The sequence below is a fragment of the Dasypus novemcinctus genome, chromosome 2, assembly GCF_030445035.2.
Source record: "Dasypus novemcinctus isolate mDasNov1 chromosome 2, mDasNov1.1.hap2, whole genome shotgun sequence".
NCBI classification, from domain to species: domain Eukaryota; kingdom Metazoa; phylum Chordata; class Mammalia; order Cingulata; family Dasypodidae; genus Dasypus; species Dasypus novemcinctus.
The window spans coordinates 23265361-23287369 of record NC_080674.1 but is presented as its reverse complement, the minus strand read 5'-3'; the positions used below and the strand labels follow the sequence as shown (position 1 = coordinate 23287369).

The 22009-nt window shown below is 45.7% G+C and overlaps 1 protein-coding gene across 2 annotated transcripts in view; it reads left to right on the top strand.

The window, feature by feature from the left end:
- CDH12 (cadherin 12) overlaps positions 1–22009 on the top strand; it is a 1117721-nt gene that overhangs the window by 976501 nt on the left and 119211 nt on the right. For both annotated transcript variants that reach the window (XM_058307302.2, XM_058307298.1), the window contains one exon: positions 18301–18420. In XM_058307302.2, coding sequence (XP_058163285.1) covers positions 18301–18420 — 120 coding nt within the window. The remainder of the gene's footprint in view (positions 1–18300; positions 18421–22009) is intronic.

The following is a 22009-nucleotide window of genomic DNA, read 5'->3' as shown; positions in this document are numbered from 1 at the left end:
TTCCTGTCATATGCATCCATTCTGAGAAACATTATTATTGAGTAAAGAAATACAAATTATGTCCTCTCTGGTTTTCAGTCCATGCCCTCTCTAAGTTGTCTTGCTTACGTGATTCCTTTTGAAAGTATGGTCACTCAGTATTGTATTTGTTTTCTGAAGTGAGAACAGTGAGGTGCATTAGAAACTCAAGACCAATATGAAACAAAATTTAGCATTAAAAAGGTTCTAAAGGCCATGACTAGCTGAGGGCGCACGGCAGACAGCGGGCGGTGTCAAGGGCAGACGCACAGCGGTGCGAAGAATGCTGCGGAGACGGAGAGTGGTGGCAACGCGTCTGCTTTATTGAGGAAGACAAGCGTTTATATAGGCTAGGGCGCTGGCGGTAGCAAGGCTAAGCCAAATAAGGCAATGTATGTGAGGGGAGGCCGCTAATTGGCTGGGGGACGGTTGGGGGTGAGGTACGAGGGTAAGGGGCGACGTGTGGGGTGCGGATTGGCTTAAGCTGAAGGCGGCCTCCGTTTGGTTGTTGGAGGCTGTTGCTAGGTAAAGGGGCAGAGGTGAGGTTATCATTCTGGCGGGGGTATATGGGGGCTGGGGCAGAAGATAAGGGGAAGTTGTGGGTTGGGTTCTGGTGAGGCGCGGGAGAGGCAGGCCGATTACCCTAGGGTGGCCCCTATGGAGACCGGATGCTGGGTGGAGATAGAGGAGGCAGCCATTACGGGCAAGAGTAGCAGGGGGGCAACGATCTACCCGCACCAAGCACTCACCCAGCAGGAGACGAGGCCTCATCTCAACGTGCTGGGCCTGCCCAACGATGGTAGCATGCTTGTTACCTCATCTCACCCTTGTTTTTTAGTTTAGAAGAAAAGGTGGCTGCCATGGCAATAGGCAGACGGCCTCTGCCGGCTGGTAGGCGGGAGAAGCGGGGTAAGGGGTAGAGGGATAGGGCAAGGGCTGACAGGGGGACAGAATCAAATCGGTGGCACGGTCCTCTTAGGCTGCGGGCGATGGGCCGGTTTTTGGCGTTTTGGTCGTGGTTTTAGTAGGGGAGCGTGGAGGAGTAACAGAGCCAGCAGCCTTGGGTGAGGTTGGGGTTGGAGGAGTTGAGGGAGTAAAATGAGGCATTGATAAGGGATATAAGCGGGTGGCTTAGGTCCAGGGAGGGTAGGCAGTCAGGAGGAACGGGTGTGCTGTTGCTAAGTGTGCCCTTGCTAGAAGGAACCGGTGTGCCGTGCGAAGCGGGTGCAGGGTTAGGCTGAGGGGGAGGGTTTAGAACCTTATTTGGGCCGACTGGGACTGAAGGTGATGGGGAGGAGACTGGTGCTTTCCGGATTATAAAAAAGGAGACCAATTGAAAGGTTGGTGTTGTGGATTGGAGAGCACCGTCGGGGTTGTGAGAAGGAGCGAGAGCATGGAGAGGAGAAGGGCAGAGAGGTTTGGGTGAGGGGCGGGGTGAGCGCGTTTAGCTGCGCGGTATAGACAAAGTAGATTCCTCGTTTCCTCTGGATCCGCCGCACCCAGGGAGAGCTGGTTCATCTGGTGTTGCAGGGCCCTCAGGCGGCGGCGCTCCCTCCTTGTTGGCCTTGGCTGCAGGAGCGCATGCCGAGGCGAAATCGGAGTTAGACGCGGCAGGAGCGTTGTCCTCCTCCTCTGTAAAATAGGTCTGGGGGGGGGGGGAGAGCCCCCTGGAGGCAGGACTGGAGCGTAATGAGGGCGGAAAGGCAATGGCTAAGAGGATTCTTTGGCCAGGGTTCCAGTCCCTAGGAGCCGTGTGGGCAAGGCAGAAGGCAGAGAGGAGGATGACAAACAGAAAGGTGACAAGGAGGAAGTAACGAAGGAATGGCTGCGGTGGGAGGGGAACAAGCATGGGGTCCGCCAAATTATGGAGTGAGGCGGGGGTAAGGTGGAGGGACAGCAGGGACTTTATCGGATGCCTCTAGGGCGGCTGGGCCCAAGTGGCCCGAGCTGCAGTGCGCCAGAGCCCTCCTGAGGGGCGGGGGGGGGGGGGGGGGGGGGGGGGGGGGGGGGGGGGGGCCATGAGGGGCCCGCGCAGAGTGCCGGGCGGAAGAGACCGAGCTTGTACGGGGCTGGGCGAGGGGTCCGCTAAGGGCGGACGGAAGAGCCCTCTCCGGCGGGCTGTTAGGCCCGGGAGGGGACGGGGGTCCTTACTTGCCCCACGTCTGGGCGCCAACTAGCTACCAGGTCACCCATTTATAGTATTGTGTGTATTGCAATTGTTTATTTTCTGTGTATATGTGAGTGCAATGAACAGTCAATCAATAAACATGAATTGGGGACTTACTTCACGACAGCTACTATGCCAGGTACTAAGTGTACAAAGATGATGTAAAAGAGAATCCAATGTATTGAGCTGTTAAAAATTAAAATGCACAAAGTCTGTTGGGAGTACAGAAGAGGGAACAATTTAGCTCCTCCTGGAAGCAGAATAATAAAGGTTCACAGATGTGATAGAGGAGCTGGGACATCAAAGTTTACTAAGATTTTTCCAGATGGTTTTAACTAAGGTTCCCTAGGTCATGGTATCACCTGGGCAAGAGCACAGAGGTCTTAAAGAATCTCATCATAATCACTAAATAAGTATTTGCGATAACAACATGGAGTCTTTTGTGGCTAATCTGGAAAGGGCAGTTGCAATCATTCGTATTTTTAATAAAGGAGGGTAAAGTGTTAGATCTTGTGTTTTGGTTCAATGACTCTGATGTTCCTGTTTAGAAGGACATAGAGGAGGGAGCAAATAAGTTGCTTTTTGTCAGTGCAATTTAGAAGGTGGGAATCCAAACCAGTTGGGGAATTTGCAGGTGTGATAAAAAAAAGCAAAGAACATATTCAGCACATATAATATTCCTATAAATCTATACAATTAAGTATTTTATAAAGCCCATACATTGACTTATATTTATAAGTAACCATACAAGTTACTTATATTTGCATATATTTCTAGCAAGTTTGTTTATTTAAGCCACCAAATTCCAGTAATACATAGAATACAAAAATGCCTTGTCAGGAGTGGCATTTGATAGCATAAATAATTACGTAGCATATTGTTTGTATGTTGTGCATGGTGGGTACATTTGTTGATTGAAAGACTAAATGAATCAAAAAAATAATGACCGCTTCAGTGGTAGTTGTGAGTCAACAGGGCTCAGTTCTATTTCCTTCTCACTGCCATTTTGTGTGAGAATGTCTTTACTATCAGTAAGAATGATTTTAGTATCACTGGACCTTAATTATGCCATAACCCACTTTAATAATGTTAACTTTAATTCAATCAAATATACAGGACATGACAACCACATGGCACATATGTAAGCATGTGGTTGCATTACAAAAGAGAGTTAGTTTGCATGTGCTAGACTCTAGAGTCCACATGTTCTTTGTATGAAAATTAAGGATAAGAGATAAAAAGAGCCACCTAAATTTCACCAAACACACTTAATAGATTAATATCTTTTAATGTATATACCACACACACATATGCAAAACTATATTAAGGGAAAACTATTTAAAGTGGCCACATGAACCATAAAAATGAGAAAAAAAAAAGACCACAAAATGTATCTAAATAAACCAGTGCATATAATGTGAAAGAAAAATCGGTTAAGAATATGAGTGGAGTCTACACACACAATCATACACACACACATGTTAGAAATGACCAATAAAAATAATAAAAGATGCTAAAATTCCTTATAATATAAAAAATACAAATAAGAGCAATGACAGGTAGTGAAAATGCTGGAAAATGATTACTGAACAATTTTGGTAGGGATATATTTATAAATTAGTTATAACATTTTGATGGTCAACTTGAAATTATCTATATAAGTGTTGAATTCATATGCTCTACAACCAGCTATCAAGGCTAAGAATTTTCCCATTGCAGAATAGTTTATAAAAGGACAAACAAACAAAAATCATACAACAACACAAACTTTGCAACAGTGTTCAAATGGCTTAGTGGTTAAATTGTTAAAAATAAGGAGATAGAAGTTTGTGCTTTTATAACTTGTATGTCCAATATATTATTACATGAGTGAAGTATGGTTCAAAAATGTATAAAAAGTACCATCTCATTCATGTTAAATAGAAATTTAAATATAGGTAATTGAGTAAGGAGATATAGGTAGTTATAATGATATAAAGATATATAGATTTTTAAATGAGATCTCTCTCTAAGACAAACCCTACCTTCTTCCCCGCCCTGGATGGGACATGACATAGAGGAATAAGCCTCCCTGCCACTGAGGGATTAATGCCAAAAACCAAGGAGTGATGCATTTGGAAAGAGATCTTGACTGAAAGGGTGAAACATTAAATGAAGAGTATTTTTTTTGTCTAAGAGATTTAAAAATGAGTTAGGAGATCATTCCTGAGGTTACAATTATACATGCCTCAGGCAGATCTCACCGACTGCTTCAGTAAATGAAGCCTCAAAATAAGGTTCTCCTGAGGACCTTAGAGCCATCTGGAAACTATAGGCAAGGCACATAACTCCCTGAAATCAGCATCCTGTTCATGGACTGCATTAGTCAGCCGAAGGGGTGCTGATGCAAAATACCAGAAATGGGTTGGTTTTTATAAAGGGGTAGAAGCTTGCAGTTACCAGGCCATAAAGTGCAAGTTACTTCCCTTACCTTGTCTTTTGTCATGTGTTGGAGCAAGATGGCTGCCGACATCTGCCAGGGTTCAGGCTTCCTGGGTTCCTCTATTCTCAGAGTTCATTTCTTTCCAGGTCCGGTTCCTCTGTTTTCTCCAGAAGGTCAGAGATAAACTATGAGGCTCTCTAGGCTTTGCCTCTCTCCACATGGCCAGGTATAGACTTTCAGGCAAATGGCTTGTTTCTCTTTCTGGGGCAAGACCAAGCTCTTTCTTCATGACCAAGTTCCCTGTGTGCTTACTTCCTGGGGCTCCAGCTCAAGGCTCCACCATGAAAACTCCAACATCGAAAGCCCAACCTCCCTTCTCTGTGGTGCAGTTTCTCTGTGAGTCCCCAGGTTTCAACATCCCACTGATAGGGCCCAATCAAAGCTTTGATGATTATTTAATCAAGTAAAAGTAAAACCTCTGAATCTAATACACTCTAATATGCCCAGAGGAAAAGACCATTTTACAAACCTAATCCATTATTTCTTTTTGGAATTCTTCAATAATATCAAATTTCTACTGGGCCCCTTACCTTGGAATATATGACAACCTATTTCCCCAATGTAACACAGTCAGACTTATTTATAATTTCCCTACTCATGATTCTTCTACCTGTGTTATTTGAGCCTATAATTAGCACTTTACAAATTAAATAAATGTCTCTGAGACTTAAATCTTCAATCTGTTCATATGCTGGTTAAGCCCTGAATCAGAAGAGTTGCAGTCAATACCTGCTCTCCAGTTCATTGGACTGGCCCAGGACAATCAAAATTATGGTGATGTACAACCCTCATCCCAAAACACAGAAATTACTTACAACTGCGAACAAAACAAGTCCTTCTATCTGTCCCATAAGTTCTGAGCCCTCTCAATCTGAGGCAAAGTGGGCACCACCATCCCCAAATCCTTAAGATAGAAGAATGAAAAAACATAAGGGGAGATACAACAATGAAAATGTAAATTTATTAATATTGTAATAACATAAAAAATATTTAGCACTGACATAAAGATAGTGGTTACCAGAAGTTCTGAGGGGAGAAGGAAGGATGAAGAGGTAGAACATAGGACATTTTTAGGGCGTTGGAATTAAGTGTAAACCACAATGTACACTATAGACCTTGGTTAGTAGCAATGTTTCAATATTTATTAATCAATTATAACAAATGTACCACACTATTGTAGATGTTATTAATAGAGGAAGATGTGAGATGGGGAAGACCTGGGATACACAGGAATCCTTTATACTTTCAACGTAACTTTTCTGTAAACTAAAACCTCTTTAGAAATAAAGTTTATTATGTAAAAAAAATGTAAAAAAATGAAAAAAAAAAGATAGATTTTGGAGTGCTGGCTAAATTCTAGTGGGTTCCTGGGTTCCCCTATTTCCAGGCAAGAGCCCTGCATGGGCTTTTTATCATAACCTCTTCCATCTCCTGTTTCCTCTCTGTGATCCAGTGAGGGGTCTGATTTCCCAGAGGCTACACTCAACACTTCAAACATGCTTCCACCTCAGGAACTTTTTACCTAATGTTGCCTCTGCATGGACTAAGCTTTCCTCAAAAACAAACAAGTAAAAAAAAACCCCACATAGCTGGCTTCCTCACTTCATTTTTGTCTTTGGAAAAATGAGATTTCTCAGAAGTTGCTCCTCCTGATCACCATATAAAAAAGTCCCCTTCCTCATTACTCTTTATTTCCTTAAACTGCTGTGTTTTATTTCTTAGTATTCATCCCACTGCTATTATATATATATATATACACACACACATATTTATTTTAAAATATGTTCCTGCTCTCATTTCCCTCTATACAGAATATTAGTCTTGGGGATTTTGACTTCTCACTTCTGTCCATGGTGTTTTCCTAGCAAACTGAGAGCCCCTGTAAAAAAAAAAAAGAATTTCCATTGAGTGGCTGTCCCCGTCTCCTTCCCGCCCAGTATTGGCAGCCGGCGCTGCCCCTCCTTCTCTCCTTCTCCGTCTTCCGCCTAGCCGTTATCTAGACAGCCCACACTTTCCCCTTCCCCTCCCTTGCTCCTAACCCCTTAGCCGCCTACTGTCCAGTAACCGCCTACTGTCCAGTAACCGCCTACTGTCCAGTAACCATCTACGCAAGCAACAGCACCCGCCGACACCAATCAAGTCCCTTTACGTATCCCTAGACCCTATAAAACCATGTCCCCTTCTGCAATAAATCAGACTTGTGCCTAGAGCCCGTCTCCGTGGTGTTTTTGCTTGCACCGCGCGTCCCCCGTGCCTGAGCGAAGAGAGCGAGGGCCCAACGGCTTTGTGCCAACTCCCCTCCTCTCCTTTAACCGTGGGGCAGCCCCCGTCCGGAAAGCTCACCCGGCCATCCGCGTCGACCCTCCCGGAGGCCCGCAGCTGCCCACATTTGGCGCCCAACGTGGGTGGGGCCCACTCTGGCGCCTACCCCCCACCCTTCGCTCAAGGTAGGGACTCTTCGGCGTCTCCCATTCAAACCAAAATGGGTGCTTCACTCTCCTCCCGTCAGGTCCCGCAGCTTCAGGCCCTGGCTGCCCTCCTGGAAACTAACCAGGTTAGAGTTTCCGTCCGCCAGCTTCAGCGCTACTGGGACTTACTTCTCCCGTTCAATCCCTGGTTCATCACCTGCCCGCTCTGGAATCCTCAGACTTATGCCCGGCTAATCGAACGAGTAGCCTCAGCCATGGAACATGAGGGCCGGGTCTTTCCCCCCGGCCTCCTCCCCGCTCTTGTAGCCATTCACGCTTGTTTGCAAGGCATGCCCGCTCCCGAGGCCAAAGCCTTCCCGTGCGATACCGTGGATGAGTCAGGGGAAGGGCGCAGCCACCAAGACGGCGCTCCCGGTAACGACTCCGATGCCGAATCGCTCTCGGCTCAGTTGGAGGCCACGCTTGAGCTTGACCCCCCTCGCGCCGCTGATTCTGACTCCGACCAGGATGGCGCACTTCCGCCTTCTTCCTCACGAAACAAAGAAAAGCCCACCCAAGAGGGCGCGCTCCCTCATTCTTCCTCCCAAAAGAGGAAGAAGCTGCACTCCCCGCCCCTTCCTGCTTCTTCACGGAAGGACTATCCGCCGTTGTACCCTCCCCTTCCTGCCTCGGCACCATCTTGCCCCAACCCGGAACCGGCATCATCTTGCCCTTACCCGGGACTGGAAGCGCTTCATCCGCCATCTTCTGATGATGACCTAGATGATGCGTACGAGCGCCCGCCGTCTTATGTGCCGCCGAATAGACACCCCCTCCCGCGCTCTAATAATCTTCTCTTCGAGCCCCCCACTGCTCCAATCGCTGATATGTAGCCGCTAAATCCCAATCGTTCTCGAGCAAACCCCCAAATATGGGTTCCCTTCTCCCCAAAAGACGTGCAAACCCTCCGCAGCGCTATCCGAGAGGATGGTCTCGCCAGCCCCCATGCTCAAGACCTCCTTGAACGTATGACCTTTGCCCGCTGTCTCCCCTACGACTGGATATCCCTCGCGAGAGGCATACTTCCCTCGGGGCAGTTTATTGACTGGCGCACACATTTCGCTGCCGAGAACGAAAAACAAATAGCCGAGAATGCCCGCGACGGCACCCGATATCCTGCCAACGCGTTCCTCAGACTGGGGCGCTACGCCATGCCACAGAGCTACGTCGCCCTCCCTCAAGGCTTCTACATCCAGCTAAGGCAGTGTGCCCTCCGTGCCTTCCACAACTGCGCCGCATCCGCGCCCGAGCCACTCACCAGACTTTTCCAAAAACCAGAGGAACCGTTCCCCGACTTCATGGCACGTGTCCAGGCTGCGGCCCAGCACAAAGTCGTCGGCATGCAGGCCCAGACCTCCTTCATCAAGGACATTGTTCAGGAGGGCGCAAACCCAACTTGCAAGGCGATCATCAGGCCGCTGAGAGAAAAGTCCCTCCACGACTGGGTCCTCACCTGCTCCGGAGTCAACGCCCAGGCCTCCGCCGTGGCCCAGGCTGTCCTCGCTGCCGTCTCGGCCTCCAACGAATGCTTCCGCTGTGGCGAACTCGGCCACTTCGCTCGAGACTGCCCCAACAAGCCACGGCCGCCACTGGACGTGCCCAGCATAGGCCATCCACCACGGCCTCCTTCCACTCCGTGCCTGCGGTGCGGAAAAGGATACCACTGGGCCCGCGACTGCCGCGTCCCTAACTCCAGCCGCAAGCCTTTAAACAGCCATGGGGGCAGGCCTCAGCCCCGCAACAAAGAGGCCGCAACGACTCAGCGCCCCCGCCCATGAAAGTACTCTGGTCTATTCCCATCGCACCCTCCACCAAGCCTCTTCTCTCTATCCAAGTCTCCGGCCGCTGGCTCACAGGGCTACTCGACACAGGAGCAGAAATTTCCTGCATCCCACTCGACCAGGCCGGGCACCTCCCTCTGACCGATGGCCCCCTAGTGGTGGGAGCCACCGGCCAAGCGCCCTCCCAGCCCCTCCCAGCAAGTTGCCCAGGGCGTCGTCTGGAGAGACGCAGAAGGTCGACAGGGAACCTTCCGCCCCCTCATTCTGAAGGAAATCTCGCAAGTTCTTTGGGGCCGTGATATCCTGCATCAGTCGGGAGCCGTTCTCACTGCATTGCCGCCACAGCTGCCCCCCCAATAGTTTCGGCCATTGCTCGCGTTCAACCTCCAGCACCCGTTCCTCTGCAATGGGATACAGAGGAGCCCATTTGGGTGGAGCAATGGCCTTTCCCAATCCCTAAACTGGACATTCTTAAGGGGCTTGTTGATGAGCAGCTTCACGAGGGCCACATCGAGCCCTTCACCAGCCCATACAACTCGCCAATTTTCTTCATTCAAAAGAAGAACGGGAAGTCCCGTCTACTTCAAGACTTAAGAGAAATCAACAAACACATCAAGCCTATGGGATCGCCGCAGCCCGGCCTCCCCCACCCTACCGCGGTGCCCCGGCATTGGTTTGTTGCAGTGATAGATATTAAAGACTGCTTTTTCTCCATCCTGTTGCACCCGGACGACCGACCGAAATTCGCCTTCACGGTTCCTCAGACCAACCATCGGGAACCGGCACTGCGATACCACTGGCGCGTTCTGCCTCAGGGCATGCGAAACAGCCCTGCCATTTGCCAGATGTATGTACGCAAAGCCATCCAGCCACTCGTGAAGTACGCTAACATCATCCACTATATGGACGACTTGCTCGTGGCCCATCCCTCAGAGTCAGGCCTGCACGCAGTCCTGGAGCAACTGCTGCGCCACCTTCGAGACCTAGATCTCAAAGTCAATACACAGAAGCTAACGGTTCATCCACCCTACCAGTTCCTAGGGTTCTCCATCACTTCCACCGTTGCGCCCCAAACGCCACACATCAGAATTCCTGACCTGCTTACGCTCCTCGAATTACAACAACTCTGCGGACAGATCAATTGGTTGCGCCCAGCGCTGCCGCTTACCACAGAGCAACTCCAGCCCCTGTACCGGCTACTCTGCTCCAACGCTCCGCCATCATCCGCACCCGGAAAGAGGATTCGCCTCACCAACGAGGCCAAAAATGCCCTGGCCCGGGTAAATAGAGCCATCGAACAGTGCCAACTCCAGCGACATGAGCCTGGGAAACCGTTGTTAGGCCTAGTCTTACCCACTCGGGGAACACCTACTGGCCTTCTTTGGCAAGACGGACCGCTCCTCTGGGTCCATATGGCAAAGAGCAAGCTCCGAAAGATTGGACCTCAAACCACCCTACTCGTTCAGCTCGCCACCGCCCTAGTCACACAAGCCACCCATCATTATGGGTGCCCACCTGACACCATTGTGTGGCCCTTCACCACCGGGCAAGTCACCACCCTGCTAATCAGCTCCGTTGATATGCAAACTCTTATGGAGCTTTATCATGGCAACTTCGATAACCACTTTCCACAGCATCGGTTACTGCAGGGCCTTCCCCTGCTAGAAATCGCCGCCCCCGGCCATTTCCCTTTTCCGTCCAGCAAGCCTCTTCCAGACACCACCATCATCTTCACAGACGCCTCCAAGACTAAGTTTGCCGCCGTTGTCTTCGCACCCAGCGAGCACCAGCCACGTTCACACGTGCGCCTCCATCAATCCTCTGTGCAAGTGGCCGAACTGCGTGCTGTCATCTTAGCACTCCAAACCCATCCCCACTGTCCACTGAACATCTTTACAGACAGCCTCTACTGCCTACAAGTCTGCCAAGTCATCGCCTTTTCTGCGTTTTTTCCGCCCGACAACTCAGCAAGTGAAAGCATTAACGTCGCTCTCCTGGACCTTCAAGAGCTCATAGAGAACCGCCGACAGCCTTGGTTCATCGCTCACATCCGCAGCCATTCCGGCCTTCCCAGGCCCCTAGCCCACGGCAACCACCTTGCTGATCAGGCCGTTCACCTGCTTCCAGCCGAGACCACCGTCGCAGTCGGAGACCTCATCAATCAGGCCAAGCTGCTGCATGCCAGATTTCACTTCTCAGCAGCTGGCCTCCACAAACTCTTTCCAGACCTCCCAATCCATACCTGCAAACACCTTGTGTGGTCATGCCGAACGTGCGCTCCATTGCTGCCCTTGGGGCCGCTCCAACCTCAGGGAGTTAACCTTCGTGGGCTCCGCCCCAATTCCAGATGGCAACTGGATGTCACTCACGTCCCCCAGTTTGGCCGATGGAAATACCTCCACGTGGCCATCGACACCTTCTCTCATCTCTGCTACGCAACCGCGCTCACCGGAGAAACGGCCAAGCACGCCATCCAAGCGCTCAGAGAATCTATTCTTTTCATGGGCGTTCCATGGGACATCAAGACAGACAATGGACCTGCCTACCGGAGCGCCTCCTTTGCCGAATTCCTCAAACTCTACGACATCACCCATCACTTCGGCATTCCCTACAATCCGCAGGGACAAGGCCTAGTAGAGCGTGCTCACCAGTCTCTCAAAACCCTCATTCTCAAGACATCTGCCGACCAGCCGCGTCGCACCCCTCGTGACGTCGTCACAGAGGCCCTAATCTGACACAACCTGATGACCTTCAATGCCCAAGGCTTTTCACCGGTCCACATGCACTGGGGGCCTACCTTCCGGCCCACCACTGCACCGCTTGTCCTCTGGCGTGACCCGCAGACCACCCAATGGCATGGACCTGCCCCTCTCTTAGCCCAAGGATGGGGATTCGCCTGCGTTTTCCCTGAATCAGAGCCGCAGCCCATCTGGGTCCCAGGACGTTTCATCAAGCCCCACACCGCCGAGGCTTCCGCTAACGCTAACACCAATGATCCTCCTAACGAGTTGCCTACCTAACTTGCCTCCTTCCCATCGCTGTTTCCTTTGTAGTCTTCTCTCTCTCTTTTGTCTCCACAGATGATTCGCCGCAACGTGGGTAGTTCCATTCTTCCCATTGCTCTCATCGTCATGCTTCCCTTCATCTCCCCGGCCGTTGTCAACTCGCCCCATCAACGCTCCAATTGGACCCTCCAGCGCTGGCAAGAGGAAGCCTTCCTCATCATCAGAAAACTACTGCCCACGCCTGAATCCCCACCCCTCGCCGTTGGCCCCAATAAAGTCCTCAATCCCCCCACCTCCCCCCCTTCCCCCCTTCCAGCGGCACCCCCCCCCCTCGTCCATCACTCCCCAGCTATGGCCCCCCCCGCCAAGTATTCCAGTCCCCTTCTCGCGTTAATCTATGCATCCTACTTATCTCTAAATACTTCTCAACCCAACCTCACCAAGAACTGTTGGCTCTGCCTCTCCCCCTCCCTTCCTATCTATGAGCCTGTCGCCGTTAACTTCACGTTCGACGAATCCACTTCAGTATACCCAGCCGAGTGCAACTGGAACACTTCCTCCGTCCCCCTAACCTTTCAATCTGTTTCCTCCACAGGACGCTGTGTTCATTCTCGTCAAGGTTCCCACCCCTCCCTTAGTGCTTGCTCTAGCTACTCCTCTCCCAGCGCTTCTGCCAAGTTCTTAATCCCCCTTAACACCTCCCAATGGCTTTGCACCTCCACCGGGCTAACCCCCTGCCTCAATGTCGCCACCCTCAACAATACCCATGAGACTTGCCTGCTCATCCTTCTCGCTCCTCGAGTCGTTTACCATTCTGACCACGAATTTTTCCGCTGCGTGCTGAGCAGACAAACCTCCCTCCACTTACAAAGGAGAGAGCCTGTCACCGCAGTCCTGACAGTTGCTACCCTCCTAGGTCTTGCAGGGGCAGGCACAGGTATCGCCGCCCTCGCCACACAGTCCTCTGCCCTCTCCTCTCTCAGACAGGCCGTTGACGAAGATATCACCTACCTTCAAAATGCTGTAAAACATCTAAAAAATTCTCTCAATTCTCTCTCTGAGGTAGTCCTCCAGAACCGCCGCGGCCTCAACCTCCTCCTCCTTAAAGAAGGGGGTCTCTGTGCCGCCCTTGGAGAGGAGTGCTGCGTATACACCAACTCCACCGGCTTAGTCGAGGACAACCTGAGAAAAGTCCAGGAGGGATTGGATAAGCGCCGCAAAGAGTGAGAAAATGTGAACTATTTTTCCAGTGTTCTCCATACCCTCCTCCCATACCTCCTTCCATTTTTAGGCCCACTCATCATCATCATCTTAGCCCTCACTGTAGGACCCTGGGCCGTCAAAAAAATAGTCCGCCTCGCCAAAGACCAAGCCAACGCAGTATTCAGCTCCTTTGTGAAGGTTCATTATCAACGCCTCGCCACTCAACGCCTCGCCACTAAAGAGCCACCACCAAGCCACCCGCCGCGCTCCTCCCGCCCCTGCCGCAAACACCGAACCACACGCCTGTAACCTCCTGTCTCTCTTTCCTCACTCATCTCCCTCCTTCTCCCCCAATCGGGCGAGGGGTTCAGGAACATCACGACCCCGTTTTGCTGGCAGAGCTCGGCACGCGCCAGGCGCCGGCGCGCGCCGACCCCAGCAGCAGGCACATGCGTCCTGGCCAGACGCTGTGTCCTCTGCAGCTGAGAGCAGCTGGGAGGGCCCTCTGCTTCTCGCCGCCAGCCGGTCCTCATGGTCTCCCTCCTCCCCTCGTCTTACCCCAGTACCCCGTCCCATACTGCCCCTGCTGCCACCAGTTCACCTCCCCCGAAGCACATACTTTTAAACAAAAGGGAGCAATTGTCCCCGTCTCCTTCCCGCCCAGTATTGGCAGCCGGCGCTGCCCCTCCTTCTCTCCTTCTCTGTCTTCCGCCTAGTCATTATCTAGACAGCCCACACTTTCCCCTTCCCCTCCCTTGCTCCTAACCCCTTAGCCGCCTACTGTCCAGTAACCGCCTACTGTCCAGTAACCGCCTACTGTCCAGTAACCATCTACGCAAGCAACAGCACCCGCCGGCACCAATCAAGTCCCTTTACGTATCCCTAGACCCTATAAAACCATGTCCCCTTCTGCAATAAATCAGACTTGTGCCTAGAGCCCGTCTCCGTGGTGTTTTTGCTTGCACCGCGCGTCCCCCGTGCCTGAGCGAAGAGAGCGAGGGCCCAACGGCTTTGTGCCGACTCCCCTCCTCTCCTTTAACTGTGGGGCAGCCCCCGTCCGGAAAGCTCACCCGGCCATCCGCGTCGACCCTCCCGGAGGCCCGCAGCTGCCCACAAGTGGCCACTTGAAACTTCTGAATTAACTGTTACTGTAAAATAACTTTTAGTAATAGTTTTAACTTTTTCTAAGAAATATACTAATTTGCTACTGATTAAGTAGTGTTATATTGGACCTTGAAATGGTTTGGTTCATGCCATTGCACGTTCTGTGTTCTCTTTGTAGGTGCTTACAAAGGAATAGTTTCTCCATGAACTGCATTTCCCCTGCACTTCAGCATTTAGAGTGGTTACATTGGTAAGGATGAATTTGAAAGATGAGAGAATAAATTCCAAGCTGACTGGTACAAACAAGAGACCATTTTGTTTCTGTGGAAGTCACTGGCTTTGTTGCTTCCTGGTTGCACTAAACATAACTCCCAACCATGACCCCCTGGCTGCTAAGGCTTGAGTTTTTAGTATTTAGTAGTTTTAGGAACAACTGGTATGCTATAAAAGCATGGAGAAAGGTAGTCTGTAGATATACACATGATTCAGTTAATTAAATTAGGCTTCTTAATGAAAGGAATCTTGCATTTGTCTTTTGCATTAGTTTAGTGAAGCCATGGGACAGTCTACCAAGCAAACGGATACACTGGTGTCTAATAGTGTTCTCATAAAAGCCTCCAGAGGACACTCTAAATATTCTCAGGTAACTTCTATTGGAGTCAGCCTTCCTAAAGTGGCGTTATCCTGAACAGTAGCTAAGTGTAGGACCATTTTTGATACTACAAATGAAACTGGAAAAATGTGCTACAATTCAGTCTTTCCTGCTATCCTGTGATCCTTTTGAGCAGCACACAGAGTGGGATTGTATGACAAATATCTGCTACTTCAAAGCCTTTTGGAAAAATCCATCATTTCACTCCTTTAAATATTAGAACATTAAAGAAAATAATATTATCATAATTTTGTAAGACTTTTGGAAGAGATTATTTGTTCAGTGGCATGGGGAAGGTTGATATTAACATTAAAAACAAAAATATGAATTGGAAGACACTCATTTATTCTTCTTTGTATTACCATTGTGCCTTGCACATGGTGTGGTTTAGGCATTAGTTTATTAAATTTGTTACTAAATATTTTTAGCAGATAAAGTGTATTTTTTCTTTATCAGTATCTGTACAATAAAATAATTCACAGCTTTTCATTGGTAATATTTACATCTATAATTGAGGCAGGTTAAGTATTTGGAGACTGACTGTATATCACATGTATGATAAATTAATAGCAGAGATCCAAGTCAGTGCTCTGAGGGGGTAAATCATTTAGGAAGAGGGGTGTAGTAGTCAGCCAAAGGGGTGCTGATGCAAAATGCCAGAAATTGGTTGGTTTTTATAAAAGGTATTTACTTGGTAGGAGCTTACAGATACCAGGCCATAAAGCATAAGTAATTTCCCTCATCAAAGTCTATTTTCAGGTGTGGAGCTAGAAGGCTGTCGACGTCTGTGAGGGTTCAGGCTTCCTGGGTTCCTCTGGGCTCAGCTCCTCTGTTTTTTCTACAAGGTCAGCTGTAGACTGTGATGTTCTCTAGGCTTTGCCTACTCCACAAGGTCAGCTGTAGACTATCAGGTGGACAGCTCTGTCTCTCTTCCTGGGGTTTCTGCCATGTTTAAGGAGCCGTATCAATTCCTCTGTGTTCTTCTGGCTCAGGTCCTCTCTTTTCAGGGCTTGCTTCTCTTCCCTCTGCATGCTGACTTCCTGGGGTTCCAGCTTAAGACTTCAGCATCCAACTCCAACATTAAAACTCCAACATCAGAAACCCTCCGCATCAAAAAACTTCAACTCTGTCCTTTGCCATGCCTTTTATCTGTGACTCCCCACCCACCAAGGGAGAGGGACTCGATGCCCTAATAACATGGCCCAATCAAAGTCATAATCATTATTCAATCATGCCCAGTAATAGACCAGATTACAAACATAATCCAATATCTATTTTTGGAATTCGTAACTACATCAAAATGCTACAAGAGGTATTACTCTTCATAAATTGTTCATTCCTGTGTCATTAGATTCAGAGGTAGTTTTGATGAATTTCCAAAGTTCACAGTGCCTCCCAGAAATAAACATTTGTAAAATAATTGTTAATGACAATGCAAATATTGATGTTGTTGATGATGATGGATAATATCAGTTATGACTCTTGATATCTCAGTAACGTGTGCCTACTTTTCTTTTAATATTTGCTTTCCTAAGAAAGCAAACTATAACACAGCATAGGTATCATGTGTTGATAGAACTTGAATTCTCCAAAGCGCCTCAAGAGAAGCATTTGGCATTGAAGGTCTGCGTTAAGTAATCACTCCCCACTCTTGTCACCACTTTATTAAAAAAATAATATTGGGCAAAGTGGTCATTCATTCTTTTAGTTTTTATGGTATATAATATACTTTTAAGATGTGGTTTTGTTCTAATTATGGACTTTCTTAAGAGAAAAGCCTAAATGAATAACTGGATGGAAAGAGACATTCTCATTTTCTCAAAACTGAACAGTTTGAATTTCTCTTTAGAGATGAGGAGGGTTTGCTCACAGTATAACTTTTCATGCATATATTGCCATATATTGACTTCTTCATGCCCAGTAAAATTTTCCTTGTAACTATCAGCAATATACTTATTTTCTTTGTATCTAGTGTTGATATTCCTGATTTTGCTTTTTTTTCAACTTGTAATAGTGACATTGAACAAGACTTTAGGAAGAAATATCTATGTAAAAATTTCTTAGAGAGTAATTTAAATATGATTATGACTTTATAAGACAAAGGGAGAGAAGAAATCATTGTATTAGTCAACCAAAGAGGTGCTGATGCAAAATACCAAAAATCTGTTGGTTTTTATAAAGGATGTTTATATAGGGTAGAAGCTTACAGTTACAAGGTGTTTAAGAGTCCAACTCATGACACCATAAGGGATATTTTTCACCCAAGTCAGTTGCCACATGTGGAGGTAAGATGGTGGGCCAGGTCTCTCCTTCTGTCTTCCTCTTAAGGCTCTGTGGGCCTAGTTTCTTCTGATCTCAGTTGTAGGCTGGTGCAGGGTTTGTTTATTTCTGGGTTTTCTCAGCTCAGCCGCTCTGTTCTCTTCAGCTGCAAACTGTCAGGCAAATGGCTCATCTCTCTTCCCAGGGCCACTGGATCAAAGTTCTCTCCTCTGCCATGTCTATGGAGCTCTCTTTCTTCCTGTGCCTTCTTTTGTGTGTTTTCTTGAGTGAGTATCCATTTATATAACCCACAAAGGGGGTGGGGTCTCAACCCTGAGTCACACCCTACAGATGTGGTTGAATCAAAGACATTCCCGCAGAATCTAATACAATCGAAGAGTATCACTCCCACAGAAACAGATCAGTTTACAAACATAATCCTTTTTGGAATTCATAAATAATATCAGACTGCTACAGCCTACTTCAAATTCTCCTTTGTACATAAATAGCATGCATATTGTCAAAAACAAGATAAGACACAGTTAGAATGATTGTCTTTAGCCTTCTCCTCAGCCAATAGACTCTTAGGTTAATTCAATCTTGAGACATTAGGTGCCCCTTATAGTTGGGTTTTCAATTATTTATGTTTTCTCAGTTTCTCAAATATTCTTTCCCTAATTAAAGTCTTCCTAATGCTAGCAGTAGGTGTTGATTTTTAAATTGCAGTTGCAAATTGCTTAACAATTTCTACAATTCAGTAAGCCTATAAGCCTTTTAGCTTCTCTATTGACATCTTGAGCATGAAATTAAAGCACCTATGTGAGCAACTGAGCTAATGTCGGCAGCAGCATCCACATTTTCCTTAGTGTACAAATCAATAAAACGATTGCAGTCACTTCAATGTCAATAATCTGACTACTAGAAATGGACACATCTTCTTTTAAAATATATTTAAAGTAGGTGTCATATATACTGACAGCTATATTGTTGCCTAACACTTTGGCTATCATGGGTAAATTATTTTCAGTGGTATCATATGCTTGTGACATCAATGGCAAATACCAACTTCCAAAGCAAAATGTGAGTCCAGTGTATTAAAGATATGAGCTTCAACTCTGTGAAAACAACAATAATGCTAGATTGATATGTCTTATTTTCCAGGTGCATATGTGCTCCAGGTCAAGGCCACGGATGCAGATGATCCGACCTATGGAAACAGTGCCAGAGTCGTTTACAGCATTCTTCAGGGACAGCCTTATTTCTCCATTGATCCTAAGACAGGTAAATTTTTTATTAGAGGCAACATTATCACCACCACTTCAAATATTTAAAACTTTAATTAAATCTTGGCATGGGAAGTTGTCCATTTTAATGTAGCAATAAAAATTCAATGTGCTACAAATTAAGATAGGATTGTCTGTTGCTGCTGAAGAACTTTCCCTTCAATTGAGTGTGGTGTAAATATAAAGTTTTTCATATATATTTGTAAAGTCCAAATTATATATACATATATTCTTCTGGCTAAAATAGCTTTGCATTTCAGGTTTCTTGGTTATTTGTTCAGTTTTTGGCATTATCACAATGTGGTAAGATCATGAGTTTCTTTTGGTATCTAGCTCATGGATTATAGATGGTTGGATTCGTTCATTTAGATATATGCTGGTAGGGGCAGAAACAAGATGTTTGAGATCACTGGTATCACCAATTTTTCTAGCCTTTATTGTTTAAGTCAGTCCCATTTCTAAATAAAAAACAGAAGATTCCATTTCTAAATTTAAAAAAGTAAAAGAACAGTTGCAGTTTTCAAAGCCAAATACAATATGAGGGACATAGAAACTCAGGAAGAAATACATATGGTGGATTTTGTACTCCCCTTTAAATGCATAGTCTCTCAGTTCCTAGAAACTCTGTTTTTGAATGCTGAATAGTTTAAGAAGATTGTCATAGGGTTCTCCAAAGATACAAATTCTGGGACACACACATGAGTTTTATCATAGAAATTTTCTCACACAATTGTGCAAATTTGCAAGCCTGAATTCTGAAGGGTAGGCCACAATTTGGAAAGTCTGGTAAAGGTGTATTTGTATCCCCATGAGTAGCTAGATGGCTGGGAAAAAAGGAATGCATTCTTTATGAAATCTTCAGTTCTGAAATTCTCAGTTCTTGCTTTTAAGACTTCTGATTGATTGGATGAGAACACACCTTTCATTGTTCTGGGCAGTCTCCTTTGCTGATTGTAGATGCAATCAGTTGCAGATGCAATAAACTCACTTGTAGGTACATATCTGTAGCAATTTGATATTATTGATGAATTCCATAAAGAAATATTGGATTATGTTTGTAAACTGGTCTTTTCCTCTGGGCATATGAGATTATATTGGATACAGAGGTTTACTTGATTACTTAATCAAGTAAATTTCTTGTGTCAGTAGGTGGTTAAATACCTGCCCTTTGGTGGGTGGGGACTAGCAGATAAAAGGCATGGCAGAGGACAGAGTTGAGGGTTCTTAATGTTGGAGTTTTGATGCTGAAGTCTTAAGCTGGAGCCCCAGGATGTGAGCACACAGAGGAAAGAGAAGCAAGCCCCAGGAAGGGATGAACCCAGGAAGCCTGAACCCTTGCAGACTTTGGCAGCCATCTTGTTCCAAAATGTGAAAATAGACTTTGGTAAGGGAAGTAACTCATGCTTTATGGCCTGATATCTGTAAGCTCCTACCCCAAATAAATACCCTTTATGAAAACTAACTGATTTCTGATATTTTGCATCAGCATCCCTTTGGCTGACTGATATAATATTCATCTACGAAATGCCCTCAAAGTAATAAGCTGACCTGTGTGTTCTTGGTCAAACAACTGCAAATCACAAACTAGCAGAGCTGACATGAAATTAACCATCACTAATTTCTAGCCCCTTCTTTAACCATTGATCCAGGCAGGAGTTCCATGTCACAGAAAAGGGAGAAATTCCACAGTGATGAGTATTTTAACTCTTAGATAGTACATTATTTTACCCTACAAATTGAATTTCCTGACATTTATTATGTTAGCTTGAAATAATGGAATAATTTCTTAATACACAAAGATTCTTTTTAAAGAAAATTGGAAATTAATCTTTAAAGACTTTCATCAATTTAAAGATATACATTTAATACTGTACACGAAAATAGGATACTTCAAAATTTATACTTCCTCAGAAGTGTGTGCTATAATCAAGTATACCGATAAGATACAAGTAACCACTTATTAAAGTTTATTAATTATTAACACCTAATAATGTTGGCTAGAAATGTAAAGGCTACTGATGGTTCTCAGCTATAGTGGAAATACAGAGCCTGCAAGACCTTCTGTGTCAGTTGAACCTACCATTCTTTCTCCAGTTCTTACCATCCCCACCAGGCCAGTGAGTGGGATAAAAGTCGCCAAAATGTTAGAGAAGGGCAGAAGGCTGTCCATCATGTAAACTTATAAAAGGGTAGAGTTTAAGAAGAACAGGCTATTTAACAAGAGCATCAGCACTGAGGAGATTCCAGAATAGTTTGAAACAAAGAAACTCCTTTGGTTTGGACAGAAGTCGGGAGGTCAGAAATCAATCTGCCAAATGTTAAGTGTCAGTGTCAATTGGAAAAATGAATCAATTTTTAAAATATATATAACACTGGAGATAATATGTTTGGCAATAGCCATGTTAAGGAAATTTTACTGTTGTTTAACTTGGGAAAATCATATGTATTTAAGTGTAGTTTGGTGAAATTGTTCAGTAAGGGTTATGGCATAAATTTCCAAAGGAATTAGGAAAGTTTAAATGACAGGCAGAATGCATAGAAAACTAATGAAAGGAACTTATCTAAATTATTATATCCTTTTCAAAGTTGGGAGCACTATGGTTTATTATTTTATACTTATATAATACCTCTGTTTTCCAAATTTACCATGATGAGTAATCTGAATCTTCAGAATCAGAATTATGGACAATATACAAATTTTAGATCCCTTTTGATTCCAAGGTACAATCCTTAGAAACATAGAGATGGAAGAAAGAAAGGGGGAGTGTATTGAGATTGACAATGAGAAAGGTTCAATAACATGTTGCACTTAGTAGGTTGCAGTGAGCCACTCAAAAGTTTAAATGAGTTTATATACTTAGAATAAGAATTTCATGGGAAAGTTTAAGTATTTAATCTTGGTCTAATAGGTGTAAATGGAGCCAATATCTAACAAGAAAAAATCATATACTTTAAAGATGAATTTAAATATAAATCATGGGATATGTTTATTCCAATCAAGTTAGTCCTGGAACAGATGATAATTACATGAATCAAAACACACATTCTTTTTTTGACCTTAGTTGACCAATAGCAGTTTTGCTGAATTCTAATGCTTTTACAAAGTATTCTTTTACAACAGAGTATGCATATACATATTATAACTTTTATAATTCTGTATTTCCATTTTCATATAATGCTTATTATTTTGAACTGAAGGTGAAACGATTCTGGCATAAACTATCTAATAGATTTTTTGAAGCATTGATTTTCACTGGAGACAGAAGTCTTGATATTAACTGTGCCTCAGACCACTAGACAGGAAAAGAGTGGATGGTGAGGCACTTCATTAATAGAATGATAACTGGTTCTTCATGCACAGAAACCATTAGGAAGACTTTTTGTTAAATTTATCACCTTGTGGTAGATAAGAGTAAATCAAAAATCAAGGATAATTGCAATTTCTCAGAAATAGACTCCATTTGTTCCAGCCATATACCTTTCTTTTATGATTCCTTTTGCTGGTATTAAATAAAATGCATGAAAATCTAATATTATCTGTACTTTTTCCACATCTGAGTATAAAATACAATTTAAAACAATCCTTA